The 19,874-nt window shown below is 43.4% G+C and overlaps 2 protein-coding genes across 2 annotated transcripts; one reads left to right on the top strand and one right to left on the bottom strand.

Moving 5' to 3' along the window:
* Positions 1-2,879: 2,879 nt before the first annotated feature.
* ATP5IF1 (ATP synthase inhibitory factor subunit 1) lies at positions 2,880-6,639 on the bottom strand. Its single transcript, XM_075603764.1, has 3 exons — positions 6,480-6,639; positions 4,888-5,000; positions 2,880-3,168 (listed from the first exon to the last, which is right to left on the bottom strand). Exons 1-3 carry the CDS (start codon positions 6,555-6,557, stop codon positions 3,024-3,026), a joined length of 336 nt encoding a protein of 111 aa, XP_075459879.1. The 5' UTR covers positions 6,558-6,639; the 3' UTR covers positions 2,880-3,023.
* Positions 6,640-7,402: 763 nt separating this feature from the next.
* Positions 7,403-19,643, top strand: DNAJC8 (DnaJ heat shock protein family (Hsp40) member C8). The gene is made up of 9 exons (XM_075603765.1): positions 7,403-7,553; positions 8,870-8,971; positions 9,868-9,924; positions 11,911-11,977; positions 12,852-12,946; positions 13,317-13,388; positions 14,006-14,097; positions 16,141-16,216; positions 19,197-19,643. Exons 1-9 carry the CDS (start codon positions 7,485-7,487, stop codon positions 19,320-19,322), a joined length of 756 nt encoding a protein of 251 aa, XP_075459880.1. The 5' UTR covers positions 7,403-7,484; the 3' UTR covers positions 19,323-19,643.
* Positions 19,644-19,874: the final 231 nt, after the last annotated feature.

The raw sequence follows: 19,874 nt of genomic DNA on the forward strand, positions 1-19,874 counted from the left end.
AGTAGTTATGTTAAAATAATATATATATATATATATATATGTACAGAAGCAAATAAAATTACAAATTAAAAATGACTGCTTATGGCAGAGTTCATAAACAAAGTTGTACATTTCTATTATGTTAAACGTAATGCAGAAGGATATATATATATATATATATATATATATATATATATATATATATACACATACACACACGTTGTGTAAGTGCTCAGTGTCAGTCAGTCTGGGTCATTATTGCACATGGGCAAAACATTTGCTAGCATTAATTATCTTTAGGCCAGTTTACCATATATTTCAGAAATAATTACCAGTGTAATTACCAGTTTTAAATCTCCCTCCAGCAGAAACAAAATACAGGCCAATGGGAAGCTGAAAGTCATCATTTGCAGCTCCCTATTGGAAGACCATGTAACCGCCCTCAGGAAAAACGGATTTGTACAACGATAAGTATTTTCAAAACTGGGGGTTCCCCAAAACTAAAAAATTGTGCGGATTAACTCTCGGTGGCCCCGATTCTGTAAAGAAAAATAAAGAGCGATTAAATCAGTGGGATTGCTGCTTTAAATGCAATGCAAAATCTTCAACCAACAAATTATTACACTTAAATCATAATTTGTTTTCCTATGAGTAACCTTTCAAATTAAACATCTATTTTTTTTTAGGATGGAAAGGTATACATGAATATGGCAAACCGTTAACACAGGTAAAAGTATTGATCCAGAGATCTGATTGATCAGGATAAAATATAGGCAAAGTATTGATCCAGAGAGTAACCCCAGTGCCTTGCATGCTCTAGTCATATTGGGGTTAAGCTGTAGTGGTCAATGGCTACAGTGTAAATATCTGTACATGCGATACAGAAGCTAAAGGTTCTTCTGTCCAGCAAGAATACAATAAATTATTTGCCACTTTTAGCAGCCAATCTAACATTTACAATGGCCTAACACAGCTCAGTCCTGGAATGTAAGAAATGTGTCCTTTCCCGCACGTCCCACTTTGAACAAGTCACGTGTTGAATGTGTTAAAGCTGCAGTTCAAGCAATAACCTACATGTTTTTTTTTTTTTTAATAAATTGGTTCTGAACTGAGAAAATACTTGTAGCATTTAAAAAAAAAATTAAATACATTTTTCATGTAGTTTAATGTAACAAGCATTTTTGTTTTTATAGCAACCATTTACAAAGTCACATCCCCTTCCTCTTCCTCGACAAGCTCTAGCACACCCCTTTTGCCCTCTGTCTAGCAGTGCACCAATTCTAGCCAGTGCCTTGCTGGTCTCATGAGCTTCCCCACAGATCTTTGCATCTTAGGTTCTCTTCTGCAGCACTGACAGTGATTTAGTGAACCCCCAAGCCTAATCTTCGTCGATCGATCAGAAAATTAGCTAATCACTTGTCAGTGTGAAGATTGCATTGATGCACATATTAAATGTAAGGGGGGGGAGGGGGCAACAACAGCTGCAACTGCTGTTCAAACCCACATAGGACCAAATTGAGCGTATAGTGATATGTTTAATGGGTTATAGGGCAGTCTCCCCTGTAGGACCAAAGTGGTAGACGTTTAAATTTAAATGCGCTGTCCAACCTGGGGCGCAAAGTAACCTAATGGCAGTAACACGTTTCCAAATTATGTTTGTGGTATTAAAGTGCCGGTTGGGTTTAAGTCTATCAGTGCCAGTAATTCACTAGTGCACCATTATAGGGAACCAGATGGTATCAGCTCTTCGTCACGACCCTTAACTTCCCTATGTACCAGACACCATTACCAGTTACATAGTAGTGGAGGTTGAAAAGACATGTATCCAACAAGTTCAACCGATGTTACATTTAGACAGAGACACACATTTCCTATGTTGATGGGAAACAAAAAAAAGCCCAGTAAAATGTTGTTTCCAAAGGAAAAAATAAATTCCTACCCAACTCCAGTAATGGCAATCAGCTTTCAGCCTGGAGCAACATCCGTCCTGTGTTTAACTTATTTGGTATATCCCTGTATACCTTTTCTTTAAGACATTTATTGTATCTGCAATCAGTCTCCCTGGGTAATAAACTACACATTTTAACTGCCCTCACTATAAAGAACCCTTTCCTTTGTTGCTGGTTAAATCTCCTTTTCTCATCTTAAGAGATGACCCTGTGTCGTTTGTAGTTTCCTTAGAATGAATAGTTCTCTTGAAAAGTTCCTTGTATTGACGCTGAATATATTTGTATATAGTTATATCCCGTCAGACGCCTCTTTTCTAATGGAAAGAAATCTAATTTAGTTAGCCTGTTCTCATGTCCGATCTTCCACCCCCTTTTTGGTGACACTGCACTTTTCACAGTTCCATAATGTCTTATCAATGGATTAGTGCCCAAAACTATGATCAATATTCAAGGTGTGGTCTAAGGATTTATACAGTGGCACAATTATGCAGTCTGTCCTACCATGCATAATATCCTATTTGCCTTTGCAGCTACTGCCTGACATTGAGCAGTATAGTCAAGCCTGTTGCCTAACGGGACTCCTAATCCTTCTCCATCAAGGATTCATCCAATTGTGTCCCATTTAGTTGCATGTAGCAGTATTTGCTTTCCAAAAGCATCACCTTACATTTAACTCTAATAAACCTCATCTGCCATTTACCTGTACAAGTATTCAGTTTGCTCAAATAATTCCGTACAGAAATTACATCCTGCTCCAAAGGCGGAGGGTAGGGTTGACAAAGATGGAGACTTTGCCCTCTATGCCAAATTCAAGGTCATTAATAAACTAGATTGCAAGCTTTTCTGGGCATCGATTCATTGTGCCTGCAAATGTATGTGTAGTGTTGCCCTAAGCACTATACAAGAACATACATAGTGTATATATTTATTACAAATACTATGACAACAAACACCACTGATTATATTTATTGCAATATAGCTTTGGGGCTAGCATATCACACTGATGTCTCAAGCAAAACAAACCATTTAGTGTGTGGTTATATAACCAAACAGTGGACATATCAGGAATAAAGCAGATGTCCGATGTCCGCTGACTCAGTCATCGTTGTCACGCAGCTTCTTGATCTTGTACTTGTGGCGTTCAATCTCTTTCTGCATGCGCTCAATCTCCTTCTTGTGATGGTCTATTTCTTCCTCGTGGTGTTTCTTCAGTGAAGCCAGGTGCTCCTGCTCCTTCTGCCTGCAAGATGGGAGCAGTTTTACAGTTACTATATATTTTTATTTTTTTTAAAGAGCAAAACAAACCCCAAATTGGCATCTATTGCAATCACAGCTCATCAATAGTCTGCCTATGTGTTCTGATCAGTAAGATCTTCCTCTAGATCAGAGGTTCCCAACTTCCGTCCTCAAGGACCACTAACCGTGCAGGTTTTAAGGATATCCCTGCTTGAGCACATGTGGGTCAGTCAAACTATTTGGGCCACGCACGCTAATGAGAGGATAGCCACTGTTGGTATGTCTAGAGGACTTGGGTTGGCTACCCTTGCGCTGGATCAAGACACTGTTTAGCTCTCGATCCATCAATAGATAGATAGATAGATAGATAGATAGATAATAATTTTACATAATTTGAAGGGAACAAAAACTTGAAACTATTAAAATTTGAAGGTTCTGCAAGGCGAGACACTGTCGCACATTGACGTTTGAGTGTCCTATAGTTCTGCAAATCGTAGCTTTCAAATGGAAAAGCGACTGATCAGATATGATTTACAATACTACAGCTCAGTTAACGATTATATTTTCTCTTCTACATAGCCAACAATCTACAGAATTATCACAAGCACAAGTCAGTTAACAGTAGGATTAAATGACATTAAAAACACAGCTAGCTGGTGACATGCAGTTTAAAAAAAGGCATGGAATCTTCCAAATTATTTATATTTCATTTTTGTTAACAGTTAAGGTCTTCCATGGCTTTTATATGCTTCCTAAATAAAATATAGTTACAAGTATTTATCACAATACACTTCTTATTATCGGGGAATTTTCATGTACATATCATTTTTTCAGGCAATGTCCTAAGGTACGTACAATCTAATTTTGTGGCTGAGGGACAGGGAGAAATTGACTTATCCAAGGTCAAAAGGAGAGCCGACAGCAGGATTCAAATGGTAGCGTTCTTACAGCCAAGGGTCTTATTGGGATTATTCTGATGGATATTTTTTAGCACCATTGGACTATATAGAATTACCCCTAATCTTCCACCTACCTGAGAAATGGATACAGCAGTTATTCCATAGCTTTGGTTTATATAACATAAAAGGAAAATGCTACATTGAAATTCGTTATTACAATTACAGTAGAGTCCTGATTATCCGACCTTCCATTTTATCAGTCATCTCGTTTAACGGCGGCAGAAGAGGACTGCAGACCACAGGAGCGGCACCGGAGGAAGACAGCTGGCAGCCAGAGAAGAGAGGAATGGAGTTAAGACAGTGGGCGGTGGCAGCAGGAGAAGACCAGGTGACAGTGTGTGACGCAGGAGCAGAGCGGCATAGGAGAACAGCTGGGGAGGAGTGCGCTGTAACATTGGAAGTCAGACACCGGTCAACTTCCGGTGTTACAGCAAGCTCCTCCCTGGCCGTTCTATGCCACTCTGCTCCTGCTCCGCACACAGGGTCTGATGGTCTTCTGCTGCCACTGCCCGCTATCAACGCCATTCCTCCGCTGACATGGTCCTCTTCTCCAGCCACAAGCTGTCTTCCTCCGGTGCTGCTCCTGTGGTCTGCAGTCCTCCTCTTCTTCCACCGCCGGTAAGCGAGAAGAGGAGGGGGGGGGGGATACTTTCCGTTTTATCCATCATTTTCGGGTCATCCGCCACAGTCTGTCCTATTTAGGTCGGATAACCGAGACTCTACTGTACTTATAAGCTGAAAATTCTACTCCATGGCATTGTTACCTGAAATATCGCTCCTCCTCTGCCACCTGCCGTTTGCCGAAGGCTCCTCCTGCCTCTCTCACAGATCCTCCTCCTCCACCGCCCTTCCCGGCTCCTTTACCCAACTCCCCTAACTGCAGAGAGAAAACAGAGCAGATTTAGAACAGGGTTAAAGGGTCAGTCCCATATAACCAGACAGTGACATTTAAACCCTTGATGCCTTTTTTTTTTTTCACATCAGCTGAAAATCTGATGTTGCTTCAGAGTGCTTAATTGTCTCTCACTTAAACATGCAGTCCTTTAAAAGCACCAAAATAAAGTAGTCTAAAGTGACAGACCGAATCGTTAAGTATTAATAGCTTATTTAGGCAAATCTTAGAACATTAAGATTTCAAAAATGTGTTATTGCAACTGTAAGAATTCTGACAGTTTCCTGTGGGTAATGTGTGCACCACTGTAGCTGAATTAATGAGGGTTTAACTACCTTTACCTTAGGCCTTTGATAGTAAGGGTGTGAGCATAAATACAATTATGGAAACAGACCAAATATAAATGGATTATAGAAAAGGATCTGCTGTGACCTCTCCACCTAAAACCGATATCCCTCTTCAATATCCTACACCAGTGCTTTCCAACCTATTTTTGGTTATGGCCCCTATAATTATATTGCAAAATTTCTACAGAACCCAACCCTCTAATAGCACATCTGAGATCAGATGCATTGTAAGGAACCCCAACCCTGTCTAATAGTGAGTCTGAGATCAAATGCATTGTATATTCTGCTGTATTTGGTACAATTTTCAAATGACCTGAAAATTACAGAGAACCCAAGGGTTCCTAGGAACCGCTGTTGAAAAACACATTGCAATCATACACAACCCCAAATCACAATCACCACTCCTTACAAGTGACAACATAGGACCCACCCAGACGTCATATCTAGTGATCTCCATCTAACAAAACAGCCAACATCCACCAAGACAAAACACCCAGTTATAACTCCCCCCTCAACCCCCCCCCCCCCCCCCCATCTAAAACATCTAACACTTCATCCTTCAAGGCAGAGTGACTAATCCACCATAACAATTGATCATCTTCCTGCATGAAACCCACTCACTGTGACCTTTCCCATCTAAACAGGTAACTACCAAGACCGTAACACATCCCATGTGTCCCCTAGTCAAGCCAAACACGATACACCCAGCCACATGACAGTGACACATCCACCCACAAGGACAACGACCCACACCCATCTAAAATGAGCAAAACACCCACCGTGGAGTGACTGCCACCCAATCACCACTATCCAAATAGCATACACCCACCCACAGTGTCACAGTGACACCCCTCTATGACTCAGTAACACTGGTAGACACCCACTGTGATATCCCACCTTCCACTATGACACCCAATGTGACTCCCCAACTTTACAGTAACATCCACTCAACACAACCGCCCTCAGCTGACATTCGCCCCATGCAATGACCACAGCTCACAACATGACATTCTCACGCCGAGCTGTCTTATCTCAGTGACATAGGACAGGCCTGCTCCCCAGCCTCACAGGGTGTTTTAAATATGGCCCCCTCTCCCCTAGCAATGCCCCCGGTCACCTGGTCGGAAGAACGCCGCATCTGCACCAACAATAAGTTCCTAAACCCAACCCGGAGCAGCGATCCATGCACCGCCATCTTCTTGCCACGGTATGACTGTCGCACACCTGACCTTGTCAGTTAAGCAGAGGGCCCTGTGCTACGTCACTGACCCGCTTGTTCTCTTTGAACCAATAGCCGAATTACATGTACGCATGCGCACCGCCAAGTGCTGGCTGTTTGCGTTCCAAGCCTCACTTTGCATAAGTCCGCCTCTTTCAGTGCTTCCAACTTATGGAATGGTTAGAAAGCTGATAGACAGGCCGAGGCACGGAGATAAAACCGCCATGTTTGATTTGGGCAACTTTTACCATAATTCCCGCCTTCTGACAGACAAAGGCGGGAAAACCCCATAACAATCGATTCTAATGATCATTTCTGTTTAGTGGTCAATTTTAAGATGTAAAGTTTTGTTATAGTTGCAGCTAAATGATGATTTTAAATCCGTGAAAAAACATTCAATGTTATAAATAGAAGGCTACGCTTTGTAAAGCTGGAGAAGTCATTATAAGAATATTTTCAGAAATAAAAAAAGAAAGTATGTTTCTACTTTGGAAACACCAAAAACAATTATGTATCCATTTTTATAATCATTTTAAAACTCACAAAAATCATAAAATTAGCTTAAAACCCTGAATAAAAAGGTTTTTTTTTTAGAAACAAACAATATTAAAAAAAAAATATATATATATTATATACATATATAATCATTTATATATAATCATTTGTATACAATCCCCATAGACGTTAATCGTATCACCCCCTATATACATTGTATACATACATCTATCTCCCCCATAGACACATTTCCCCATAGACTTCTACAGGAAGGGGGTGACTCCGGCAACCAAGGAGTTAAAGGTAAAGGCTCCTCCTATACCACCGACGTCACTAGGCCATGACGTGCCACCCCTGCGCGTTAAGGCGTTTGGTCACGTGTCGTACGTGCAACGTCAAGGTAGCAAGATGGCGGCTCCCGGGGCTGGTGGACCCTCCGGCGCGGCGGACGAAGCGTTCTCCACGTATTATACCGAGGTCACGTGGCCCGGGGGGGAGGGAGGAAGAGCAGAACACCGAGCTCTCGGTGTAACGTGGCGGCCCCACAGATTTGTGAAGGGATCCCATTAACACGGGGTCAGCCCCATAGGCTTTAATGGGATCCCAGCATAATGTGAAGAGGCTCATAGGCTTGAATGGGGTCCCAGCATGATGGAATCTCATCCACAGGCTTCAATAGCATCACATCCCAGTGGGATAGGATTGCTTTTACAGACTTCAGTAATATCTATGGGATCAGCCTTTATTGGGAGCAGATCCTCCTGAATTCAGGCATTGACTGGATCCCCCTGAAGCATCAGTGGAATGGGATCCTACTTGGATGACCGTTTTGGGACCAAATTCATTAGGCTCCTTTGATCATTGATCATAACACAGTATTCACTAAAGCAATAACCTAACGTTAACCAAGATTTACTCGCCTAGTTCTCATGAGTTCTTTTTGTTATTATTTATTTGTTTTTGTATAACTTTTATTTATAAAAATGTGCTACCAGGAAGTAATACATTGAATTGGCTGTTATAAATTATACGCAAACAATTTTATTACAACCTAAATGTGATTCATCCCATATTTCCAAGCTTATTAAAGTTAACACCAGGAAATCGTGTCATGGTATTTGGATTCTGAAATGAGCCGAACATTTCAGAAAATGGTCCGTTGATCTGTATATCTCCAAAAAGATTAGTGTGTACTTCACGTCCAGGGATGCCTGAGAAATGTGCATATTTCCCAGGCATATCCCCATATGCAGTATGGGTTATTAAACCTAGTGGTATTTAAATTGATGGTCCCGCCTCTAAATCTCCCTCCCTGTATCTCTTCCCCATGCTTCCCTCTGTCTCCCCCTACTTCCTTGTAAGTATGCATGGGAGAGACATTTCTGCGTGGGCTCTTCACACCTAGGGAGAAAATACTTTTATTTATTTTCCAAATTAAATACTGCTTCAACGCATGCCAATAACCGATAACACCCATTCGGGTGAGTTAACCCGTAACCGACATTTGTGAACCTGCCCCTTAGATTAAATTGGGGGTAGCTCAGATTTTTGGTATCCGTCCCAAATGGGATAACTTCACTGTATGGAATCACCTCAGATAGCAAGCTACTGGGAGCAGCCTCTTAGTTCTTACAGTGTAGTCTTTGGGTTCTGCTAGGTTGCAGACCTACATTAAAATGTAGGTAGTTGATCTGTGTCATAATGCAAGACGGCACCATTTATGAACTGAATGTTAAAAATGTTTCATCCTATGTATGGTCAAAACATCCAAATAAATGCAGTTTTTATTTCAGGTCAAACAAATTGAAAAGCGGGACTCTGTTCTAACCCCGAAGCAACAGATAGAGAGATTAATTAGGCCCGGGTCATCCTATTTCAACCTGAACCCATATGAAGTAAGTCTGCGTTAATACAAGATATATATGTAGGGTCAGGAACCACCCTTAGAAAGATGTAATCACCATTAACATAATTGTTTTACTTATTTGTAACTTGTGAAAAATCTATGTTGCCTTTCTCGGGGGAACACACAATGTAACGCGTCAAAGCTTCTGTTTACCACGGAAACATTACATGTTTCAAAATGTTTTTAAATATATTTATACTTGTCCCATTACCTATATTTAGGGATTCCGGTTTTAGGTTTTAACTGAAAAACACCGGAAACCCCCCACCGACTGGTCACCTTGCACTTATGGTTAAAACCGATAAAAACTGAAAATTAAGCATCATTTCCTATTCAGTTCTACCTCTTGTAGCAGCCACAGGTAGGAGACAAAAGCAACACAAGGGGAGTATGGAAACTTAAAAAAAAACTTTAAAAAAGAGGACACAGAAACAGCAAATTAAAATGTCGCTTTTTTTTATTCACTTTTTTTTTTTTTTAATAAATAAAAGGGTAACACAACACAGATTTGAAGAAAATAAACACCGAAAACCGGAATCCCTACCTTTTTATTTAACCTATTAAACATATCGCTGTATTTGGTCCTTAAGGGCTCACCCTTAGTCAAACATTAGTATTATTATTTTTTGAAGACTCATACTTTTTAAAATGAGTTTATAAAAACAGAAAACATTTTTCTTTTTGTTTTGAAAGGTTTTACAAAAACTCTTAATTTATAGGGTGTAGTCTTCAGAGCCTATCACAGTTGAGTGATAATTTTGAACGATGGTGACATGATTTGCATTTTTATACAATGCAGCATGTCCCTTTTTTAAATGGGGTTTCTGAGTTTTTCCCCCATAACCTTTCTGTAATTTAATCAGTGGACATTTCTGTTTTTCCTAGGTCCTGCAGCTAGATCCTGAAGCTACAGATGAGGAAATCAAGAAGAGATTTCGACAGGTACCTTTTTATCATCTGTAATTCATTTATTTTTAAGGACAGCAAATAATAAACAAATACATTTTGGTTGTTTTTTTTTTTTATAGATTCAGATTAACCTTGAAATTAATTTTACCTGTCGTATGTGAAATACATTTTCCTTTAATCGGATTCCGTCATGTAGATGCTTATCGCATCTTTGTTCCCCAATTTTAGCCGTTTGGCAAATTATGGCATGACAATTTCTTTCTTATGGGAAAATGTGGGGTTTTGGAAATGGATATGCAAAGAAATTGTCAGTCTCATCACAAGCTTAGCTACAGACCCTTAACAAAAAAAACTAAATCGTTGGGTTATCACGCATTTCATTTTAATATACTTGTCTGTCATTCGGTAACTTTGCTACTACTTAGAACAGACCTTTTTAAATCAGCAATTTTTTATATTTGTTTCATAACCGTTGCGGAACTGTAATTTTTAGCTCCGGGGACCCCTGGCTTTCCCAGATACTTACCATTGTAATGCTCTCTCTTATATATCTAGTGTACCTCGGCAATTGCCCCCTCATAACTAGTGTACTTCAGCTATTGCCCCCTCTAGTTAGTGTACCTTGGCAATTGACCCCTTATAGTTGGTGTACCTCAGCTATTGCGCCCTCATAGCTAGTGTACCTCAGGTACTGCCCCCTCATAGCTAGTGTACCTCAGGTACTGCCCCCTCATAGCTAGTGTACCTCAGGTACTGCCCCCTCATAGCTAGTGTACCTCAGGTACTGCCCCCTCATAGCTAGTGTACCTCAGGTACTGCCCCCTCATAGCTAGTGTACCTCAGGTACTGCCCCCTCATAGCTAGTGTACCTCAGGTACTGCCCCCTCATAGCTAGTGTACCTCAGGTACTGCCCCCTCATAGCTAGTGTACCTCAGGTACTGCCCCCTCATAGCTAGTGTACCTCAGGTACTGCCCCCTCATAGCTAGTGTACCTCAGGTACTGCCCCCTCATAGCTAGTGTACCTCAGGTACTGCCCCCTCATAGCTAGTGTACCTCAGGTACTGCCCCCTCATAGCTAGTGTACCTCAGGTACTGCCCCCTCATAGCTAGTGTACCTCAGGTACTGCCCCCTCATAGCTAGTGTACCTCAGGTACTGCCCCCTAATTAGTATCATGGAAAGGAAGGGGGTTAATCAGTCCTCTGCTGGTCTCTGGCAGGGACAGAGCTATTTCCCTCGGCTCCTCGTTGATTGGTCGATAGGATAGCCAATTAGAGCTTAATGACTCCTCGAGTGTGACGCCGCCGTGACTGTTTCAAAATGCTAATATAGGTAGATAATCAAGGAAGTATGAGATGATATAACTGGACAGGCGGAGGTGGGTGGGAATGGCATACAGGACTTAATATAATGTTTGAGAATGCATGACGTTGCTCAAAGCTCTTGTTTCTCAGAAATTCACTTTATTGCAGACCTAGACAGGAACAAATAGCTTGAGAAAGGGCCAAAGCTATGTTACGTTTCGTGATGCAGTGAACAACGTCATGTGTATTTTGTGTATGTAATGGGAGATGGGGTGGCTCCTGAGTTCTGCACCATCTACTAATGCAGGGGGGCTCAAACTGGGGGGGGAGGGGGCGCGGCGGTTGCAGAGGCCCCGCGCTCTTCCGCAAGGCATTTAAATTAAATGCCGGGGGACCGTGCGAGGCCTCTGCAACTTAACTTACCGTGATTCAGTTGACTTCGGCAAGGATGTCATATGACCCCGCGTCGTCATTTCATGCTTCAGAGCAGGTAAGGGGGGCTCGAGCAAGGGGGGGAGCAAGGCAAGAATTTTGCGCACCCCTGAACTAATGGATCATTGGGACGTCCGGAAAAACCTCCAAGTAAGCTTTTCTCTTGCTTTGTTTGTGTGGAGAGGAGCTGTTCCATATTGAACGTTTGTCAAATATATTATTTAGGAGGAAATTGCATTTCCAACATTCTTAATTTTTTTTGTTTTATTATTATTATTACAGTTATCCATATTAGTGCATCCCGATAAAAATCAAGATGATGTAGAACGAGCACAGAAAGCGTTTGAAGGTATAGTTCTATTCATTATTGTATTAGCAGCAGAAATATAGGCAGTGATGACACTTTATAGATCAGGGGTGGCCAACTCCAGTCCAGGTTTTAAGGATATCCCTGCTTCAGCACAGTTGACCCAATCGGTTGCTCAGTTGTTGATTGAGCCACTTGTGCTGAAGCAGGGATATCCTTTAAACCTGACCTTGTTGGTGGCCCTTGAGGACTGCAGTTTGCCTCCCCTGTTATAGATCATTGGTGGGACCTGACCTAGAGCTCTGTGTTCAGTTATGGAGAACAGATCTCCGGAAGGACATGAATAAAAGGATCTACATCAGGGCTCTTCAACTAGTGACCCGTGAACCAAATGCGACCCACAAATGGCTTTGTGGCCCTTGAACACTCTGATACTGCTAGTTTCAGACTTGTTCCTTAGGCCAGGGGTGCCTTAGTCTGCCCCCCCTGCCTGCTCACGCCAGAAGCTGCCGGAGACCAGGTAAGTGAGTTACAGAGGCCTCGTGCGTGCTCCCCGGCATTGAATTTAAATGCTTTGGGGAAGAGCGCGGGGCCTCTGTGAGTGCTGTGCCCCCCCAGTTTGCACACCCCTGCCTTAGACAGCAAGCGTCATTTTTTTCCCCACCAACTCACTTGTAAGTTAAGGTAATGTCAATGTTTATGGTACAGATGTTGTACATGTTTTCAGAATGTTGAAATCTCTTATTGTTTTTAAATGTGTCTAAAATGACATTATAATAAGCTTGAGGCCCTTCTACTCCAAAATATTCTCATCCTTGCCCTTTTGGAGAGAGAGAGAGAGAGAGAGAGTGTGTGTGTGTGTGTGTGTGTGTGTCCCACGTGTATTTTCTGAGCTTGTGTCTGTATTTCACTCCAGCCGTAGACAAAGCGTACAAGCGGTTACTAGACCCCGAGCAGAAGAAGAGAGCATTGGACGTTATACAGGCAGGACAAGAGTATATTGAGCACTTTGTAAGTACCTCCCGATTTATTAGCATGTCGTTCGCAATTTTAACCCCAAGTGACAAGATACGTTTATGACCCCCACATTTAAGGTCGATAAGCCCCCCTCCCCGCCAAAAAAACAACCGGTTCCATAGACCACATGCTGCTATAATTGGGGTCTGTTGAAGGGATCTGCCCTAAGTGAGGCAGGAATCCTATAGCGATTCCAGGAATTGCTTAGAAATATGGCAGCCGCATATAAAAAGCCCAGCAAAAATGGCTTGAGATCATAGCCTTCCATGCTGTAGGGTGCTAGATAAAGGTGGCGCTGCAGCGCACGCCATTGAGGCGATTTGATGGTGGTGGGCTTATGCATCTTCAATTTTTTTTCCCCCAGGTTAAAGAGAAAAAGAAGCAATTGAAAAAAGAAGGAAAGTCGGTAATTGTTGAAGAAGATGACTCCGATGTTGTAAGTCTCGCGGGCTGTAGGTTTTATGAGGTGGCTTTAGGCTCAACGAGGGGGGGGGGGAAGCAAAATCGCCAACCCATAGGCTGTTACTGAACTTTAAATATTGTCTGCAATCGAGGTTCTAGCCCTCTTAGGGCCAACATGAACCAATGACATGTTTAAGTCTGTGGCATTGACACAATCTGTCACCTACAAGAATTATTAAATCCCATTTCAAAGCTGGTTTTTAAAGATGGCGAGTTGACGTGGGACGGGGTTTGATTTCCTCGGGCTGCTTCCTTTTGTGTGATATCTCTGTGCCGTGGTCCTACGGATATCCCTGCTTCAGCACTGATTGAGCCACCTGTGCTGAAGCAGGGATATCCCTAAAACCTTACCTGCTGGTGGCCTTTGAGGACTGGAGTTGGCCACCCACGGCGTTAAAGGTTCAATCCCACACAGAAATCGCATTAAACCTACAAGGGACCGATCCATTAACACGTACAGTAGTTTGTATTGTGTTTAAAAATGCCAAATGTCTTCCGGATAAGACGGGTTGCTCAGCACTGTGTAATACAGCTGTGGGTGTGAGGGAAGGTGAATAAGTGACGATATCCTGTATTTTTCCGTCCTCGCAGTTTAAACAGGCCGTGTACAAACAGACCATGAAGCTTTTTGCAGAGCTGGAAATCAAACGGAAAGAGAGAGAGACAAAAGAAATGCATGAAAGGTTTGTCTTTTTTTAAATTTATTTTTGGATAAAAGAAATTGGAATATAGAGATTGTTCACACACAAGGAGACTCTTATTTAAACTGGTTTCATAGACACGTCCATTATTGTAATATTCTGTCTGTTAAGAAATGTGCTCACTCCTTGTATTACTTCCTATCTCTCCGTATAACCGCTCCCTATAACTCCTATCTCTCCCTTTAACTGCTCCTATCTCTCCATATAACCTCTCCCTGTAACTCCTATCTCTCCATATAACTTCTCCCTATAACTCCTCCTATCTCTCCATATAATCGCTCCCTATAACTCCTCCTATCTCTCCATATAACCGCTCCCTATAACTCCTCCTATGTCTCCATATAACCTCTCCCTATAACTCCTCCTATCTCTCCATATAACCTCTCCCTATAACTCCTCCTATCTCTCCATATAACCTCTCCCTATAACTCCTCCTATCTCTCCATATAACTTCTCCCTATAACTCCTCCTATCTCTCCATATAACCGCTCCCTATAACTCCTCCTATCTCTCCATATAACGCTCCCTATAACTCCTCCTATCTCTCCATATAACCGCTCCCTATAACTCCTCCTATCTCTCCATATAACCGCTCCCTATAACTCCTCCTATCTCTCCATATAACTTCTCCCTATAACTCCTCCTATCTCTCCATATAACCTCTCCCTATAACTCCTCCTATCTCTCCATATAACCTCTCCCTATAACTCCTCCTATCTCTCCGTATAACCACTCCCTATAACTCCTCTTATCTCTCCATATAACCTCTCCCTATAACTCCTCCTATCTCTCCATATAACCGCTCCCTATAACTCCTCCTATCTCTCCGTATAACCACTCCCTATAACTCCTCTTATTTCTCCATATAACCGCTCCCTATAACTCCTCCTATCTCTCCATATAACCGCTCCCTATAACTCCTCCTATCTCTCCATATAACCTCTCCCTATAACTCCTCCTATCTCTCCATATAACCTCTCCCTATAACTCCTCCTATCTCTCCATATAACCTCTCCCTATAACTCCTCCTATCTCTCCGTATAACCGCTCCCTATAACTCCTCCTATCTCTCCGTATAACTCCTCCTATCTTTCCATATAACCTCTCCCTATAACTCCTCCTATCTATCCATATAACCGCTCCCTATAACTCCTCCTATCTCTCCATATAACCGCTCCCTATAACTCCTCCTATCTCTCCCTATAACTCCTCCTATCTCTCCCTATAACTCCTCCTATCTTTCCATATAACCTCTCCCTATAACTCCTCCTATCTCTCCATATAACCTCTCCCTATAACTCCTCCTATCTCTCCCTATAACTCCTCCTATCTCTCCGTATAACCGCTCCCTATAACTCCTCCTATCTCTCCATATAACCGCTCCCTATAACTCCTCCTATCTCTCCGTATAACCTCTCCCTATATCTCCTCCTATCTCCATATAACCGCTCCCTATAACTCCTCCTATCTCTCCATATAACCGCTCCCTATAACTCCTCCTATCTCTCCGTATAACCTCTCCCTATAACTCCTCCTATCTCTCCATATAACCTCTCCCTATAACTCCTCCTATCTCTCCATATAACCTCTCCCTATAACTCCTCCTATCTCTCCATATAACCTCTCCCTATAACTCCTCCTATCTCTCCATATAACCGCTCCCTATAACTCCTCCTATCTCTCCATATAACCGCTCCCTATAACTCCTCCTATCTCTCCATATAACCGCTCCCTATAACTCCTCCCATCTCTCCATATAACACCTACTATTGCCCTCCAGCCTGTAAGCTCTCACGAGCAGGGCCCTCATTACCTCTGCGTATCTGTTTGTGTAATATTCATAACTCTGTACCCCTATTGTACCACGCTGCGGAATATGTTGGCGCTTCACAAATAAACCATAACCGTTTAAACAGTATAACCTCCTCACTCGCTTCTGTGCTCCCTGCAACTCCCTTTCCCTGTATCGTGCTGCCTGGGGTCTCACAGTTTGTTACCCACAGTGATTCCTGCCTTTCTTTTCAGGAAAAGGCAGAGAGAAGAAGAAATAGAAGTCCAAGAAAAAGCCAAGCGGGATAGAGAATGGCAGAAAAATTTTGAGGTACAATTTCCTTGTATATACAAGAGACCGTCCCAACACAAAAGACGGTCAACCCCCTCCCCCCCCACCCCTCTAGCCTGACCTGGGTACCCTGCCATATGTCAGCAGGTGGGACTGTACACTGACTATTTCTTATATTTGGTCGCATTATTCCCTAATGTTACCAAGAAGGTTGTATATACTCTTCATTTGGACTTTACCTAATTCTAGCAGTGGACATTGCATCTGGGATTTAGTATTTTGCTGTACTAATCCTGAACGTCGTCTTGATCAGAAGGATGCACTTATCACTCTAATGGTGCCCCATATATCCTATTACAGTCGCACATACATCTGAGATATTATGGCAGCACGTGCGGTATTCACAGTATAGAGAATGATAGTGTATCTAACCCTATGGCAGTCCACAACTCCTATTAGGGTAGACTATAACAGCGTGAGAAACCAGACATGGTACTGGTTATGCTAAACACACCCACAAGAGGGAACCAGTGAGCTTACTGGGCGTACACGGAACCATGGGTATAAATATCGGCATTTGGAGGCCAAAATGCATAGATTCTGTTTGCCTTGAAACTGCGAGTGAAACCTACGTCGGCTTGTTAGTAACCGTAACTTGTATTTAGTGAGCGATTATTTGAGGAAGTGGTCCGTGGCACCACAGGGCATGACGGGCAGGCGCTGACAATGCGTCCGCCTGCTGAATTTGCCGCTGTTTTTATTCATGTCCCGTGCCTACGTTGCATGAGGGAGTCTCTCACCTATGCGGACGGCAGGTAACTCAGAATATATGTGCCGCTCAGACTTACCCCTAGCGTTCCTTACCTACTGAGTGATTAATGGGGTCTTACTCATGCGGACGGCAGGTAACTTCTAACACGTGCCTCTGAGTTCCCCCCAGCATTTCCTGCCTGCACAGTGATTGGCAAACCGCTGCTAGGTGTACACATGCTGCTGGGTGAGGGGCGAGTTTATTATTGTAACAATATCAAGCATTTGCAAAGGGAGACTATTTAGATACATGTACACATAACGAAGTACGAGTCCCTGGCACTAGTGAGATACCTAATCAAGCCTAGATTGGTAGGATACAAAGCACTACTTTCCTTCGGGGATTTATACTTGCAGAAGTGATCTTTCTGGCTGTCTCCATCAGACTGCACAGACAGTCGATACCAGCATAAGCCAATAGAGGGCGCACTCGGACTGATTCATTCAGTCAGAAGGAAACCACAGCACAGTGTGATGAAAGCGAGTGTTAGGCTGAGCTCAGACAGGATGTGCTGTGCGCGCGCTTATGTGCCTGCGCACGCTCGCCGCTCTTTCGCTTTGGTGGGTGGGAGTTTTCAAACTGAAAACGACCCCCGGCGGCGCAGTACAGCGTTGTCGCCGCTGCACTTGAAGAGAACTGAAGTTGTGATTTCAACCGGCAGCCGCGTCACGTGCACTGCGCCAGCCAATCACAAACGCACACGCTTTGTTTCTTTTTTTGTTATTATTATTAAATAGCTGACGTGGTCCCGCCTCCAATCGCATCCTTCTGTCTGCTGGGCCGAGGCGCGGGGGCGCAGCAGCCTGTCTGATCTCAGCCTTAGTTTATCATAGACGACTATCACCATTTTCCATTTAGGGAGCTGGAGTGCAGTAAGTCTGAGGCCTGTCTCTGGGTTTGGGTCTCCAGTCTCTCTGTCCCAGCAGAGCACCGGTACCCGTGCTGAGCGAGGGTCCTCCTCACCCCCTTCCCCTTGTTTTACAACTCCAGTCCTAAAGGGCCAGGTTTACAGGATATCCCTGCTTCAGCACAGGTGGCTCAATCAGAGGCTCAGTCTTCAACTGCACACCCTGTGCTGAAGCTGGGATATTCTGATACCCTTACCTGTTGGGGGGGGTCTTTAGGACTGGAATTAAGCGCCCCTAGTCCAAGGCATTAGATGACTAAGAAGATGTTAAATAAAAAAAGTTGTTCCTAAGTGGGAATGGCCATTAACCCTGCGCTGTCCTGACAGTCAATTTGCTCCCATATGGGAGGCGAACGCCATACCCCTAGGGCCACCATCAGGTCAGGTTTTACGTTCAATCCCTGCTTCAGCACAGGTGGCTGAAGCAGGGATATCCTGAAAACCTAACCTGTTGGTTGCCCTTGAGGACTGGAGTTAGTCACTCCTGCTATCGGCTGTTTCTCACGTTGTATCACTGGGGGCTTCAGAATTGCTGTGGGGTGGGCAAGTGGTCAAAAAGTAACCATGACGCAAATTTCAGGGTATTTCCTTTAGGCCGGGGCCCCATAACACCCCCGCTAACTGGCAGTTCCCCTTTTTGCTCCAGATGGACACTTAACACGTCTTCCCTTTTTCGTGTCTAAGGAAACCCGTGACGGACACGTCACGTTTCAATAATTCCCCAGACATTGCAGCGCAATTCTGTGTCCCTTCCCCCCCCCCCCCCCTCCACCCACTCAAGAAGTTTGCTTTACAAAAAACAAGACTACAAATTCTGTTAATTAGTCATTAGTAACAGTCGGCAACTGAACTCGTGGTAAAAATTAAGTGTGTGTGCGTTGCTGGCTCGATACTTCCATAACCTGAGCTTGATCAGTCCCATGTACGATTAAAAGTCTGGCCTGTGTTTATTGCATTAAGGGGTAGGACCAAAGTGATGTTTCATGGGATAACGCAAGGGCGCTCAACTCCAGTCCTCAAGCACCTCCCCCCTCCCCCCCCCCCCCCAAACCTGTCAGAATATCCCAGCTTCAGCACTGGTGGCTCAATCAGAGCCTGTGCTGAAGCTGGGATATCCTGAAAACCTGACCTGTTGGGGGAGGGGGCTTGAGGACTGGGGTTGAGCGCCCCTGCGCTAAAGGGTAATTGTATCCCCATTGTCGACTAGTTAACTAGGATTGTCCCTTTTTAAAATACGTGTTGCTTGGTGCTTTTGTTTTTTCCGTTCTCCTTACGGTTTTGTTTTTTTTGATCCTTCTCAGGAAAGTCGAGACGGACGCGTGGACAGCTGGAGGAACTTCCAGGCCCATTCGTCAGGAAAGAAAAAAGAAAAGAAGGCACGAACCTTTTTGAAACCCCCCAAAGTGAAAATGGAACAGAGAGAATGAGCCTTTGCAACGACCGCTCCCTCCCTCCCTCGCTTTTACAGACTTCGTATAACACGTCTCTGCTTTTTTTTAGTTAAGCAATCCTATCTTCCTTTTGTACATTTGCATCGGGCCGCAGCACGGAACGCCGTTCCTCCCCAGAAACTTTATTCCGCGGCCCCCCGATTATTCTTTCTATATCTTATTTTTTTTTTTTTTTTTCTTTTTTTTTTTTTGGAGGGGGATATGCTTGTAATTTAATGTTTTGTACCTTGACCGTAAGTTTGATGTCCATCAATCTGATGTATTATTGGAGCGAGACATTAAAGGAAATGTTTGAAATGAGCGTCCTTGTAGCAGTTATGGAAGCGTAGAAACTGGCAGACGATCAGATCCACTGGTTTCCTCTCCGCGGCCCACCCTCGGGCCCGGTTTCACGCCCGGTTTCACGTCTGACCTTTCCCATAGTTGGGATTGTGTGGTGTATTTTTTTTTTTCCAAAATCGTTGCTGTATTAATCACTCCCTTCTCTGCTGGGAGGCAGTTCCATGGACTTGTGAAACATATACTCGA

Source organism: Ascaphus truei, chromosome 6 (genome assembly GCF_040206685.1).
Source record: "Ascaphus truei isolate aAscTru1 chromosome 6, aAscTru1.hap1, whole genome shotgun sequence".
In the NCBI taxonomy this organism is placed as follows: domain Eukaryota; kingdom Metazoa; phylum Chordata; class Amphibia; order Anura; family Ascaphidae; genus Ascaphus; species Ascaphus truei.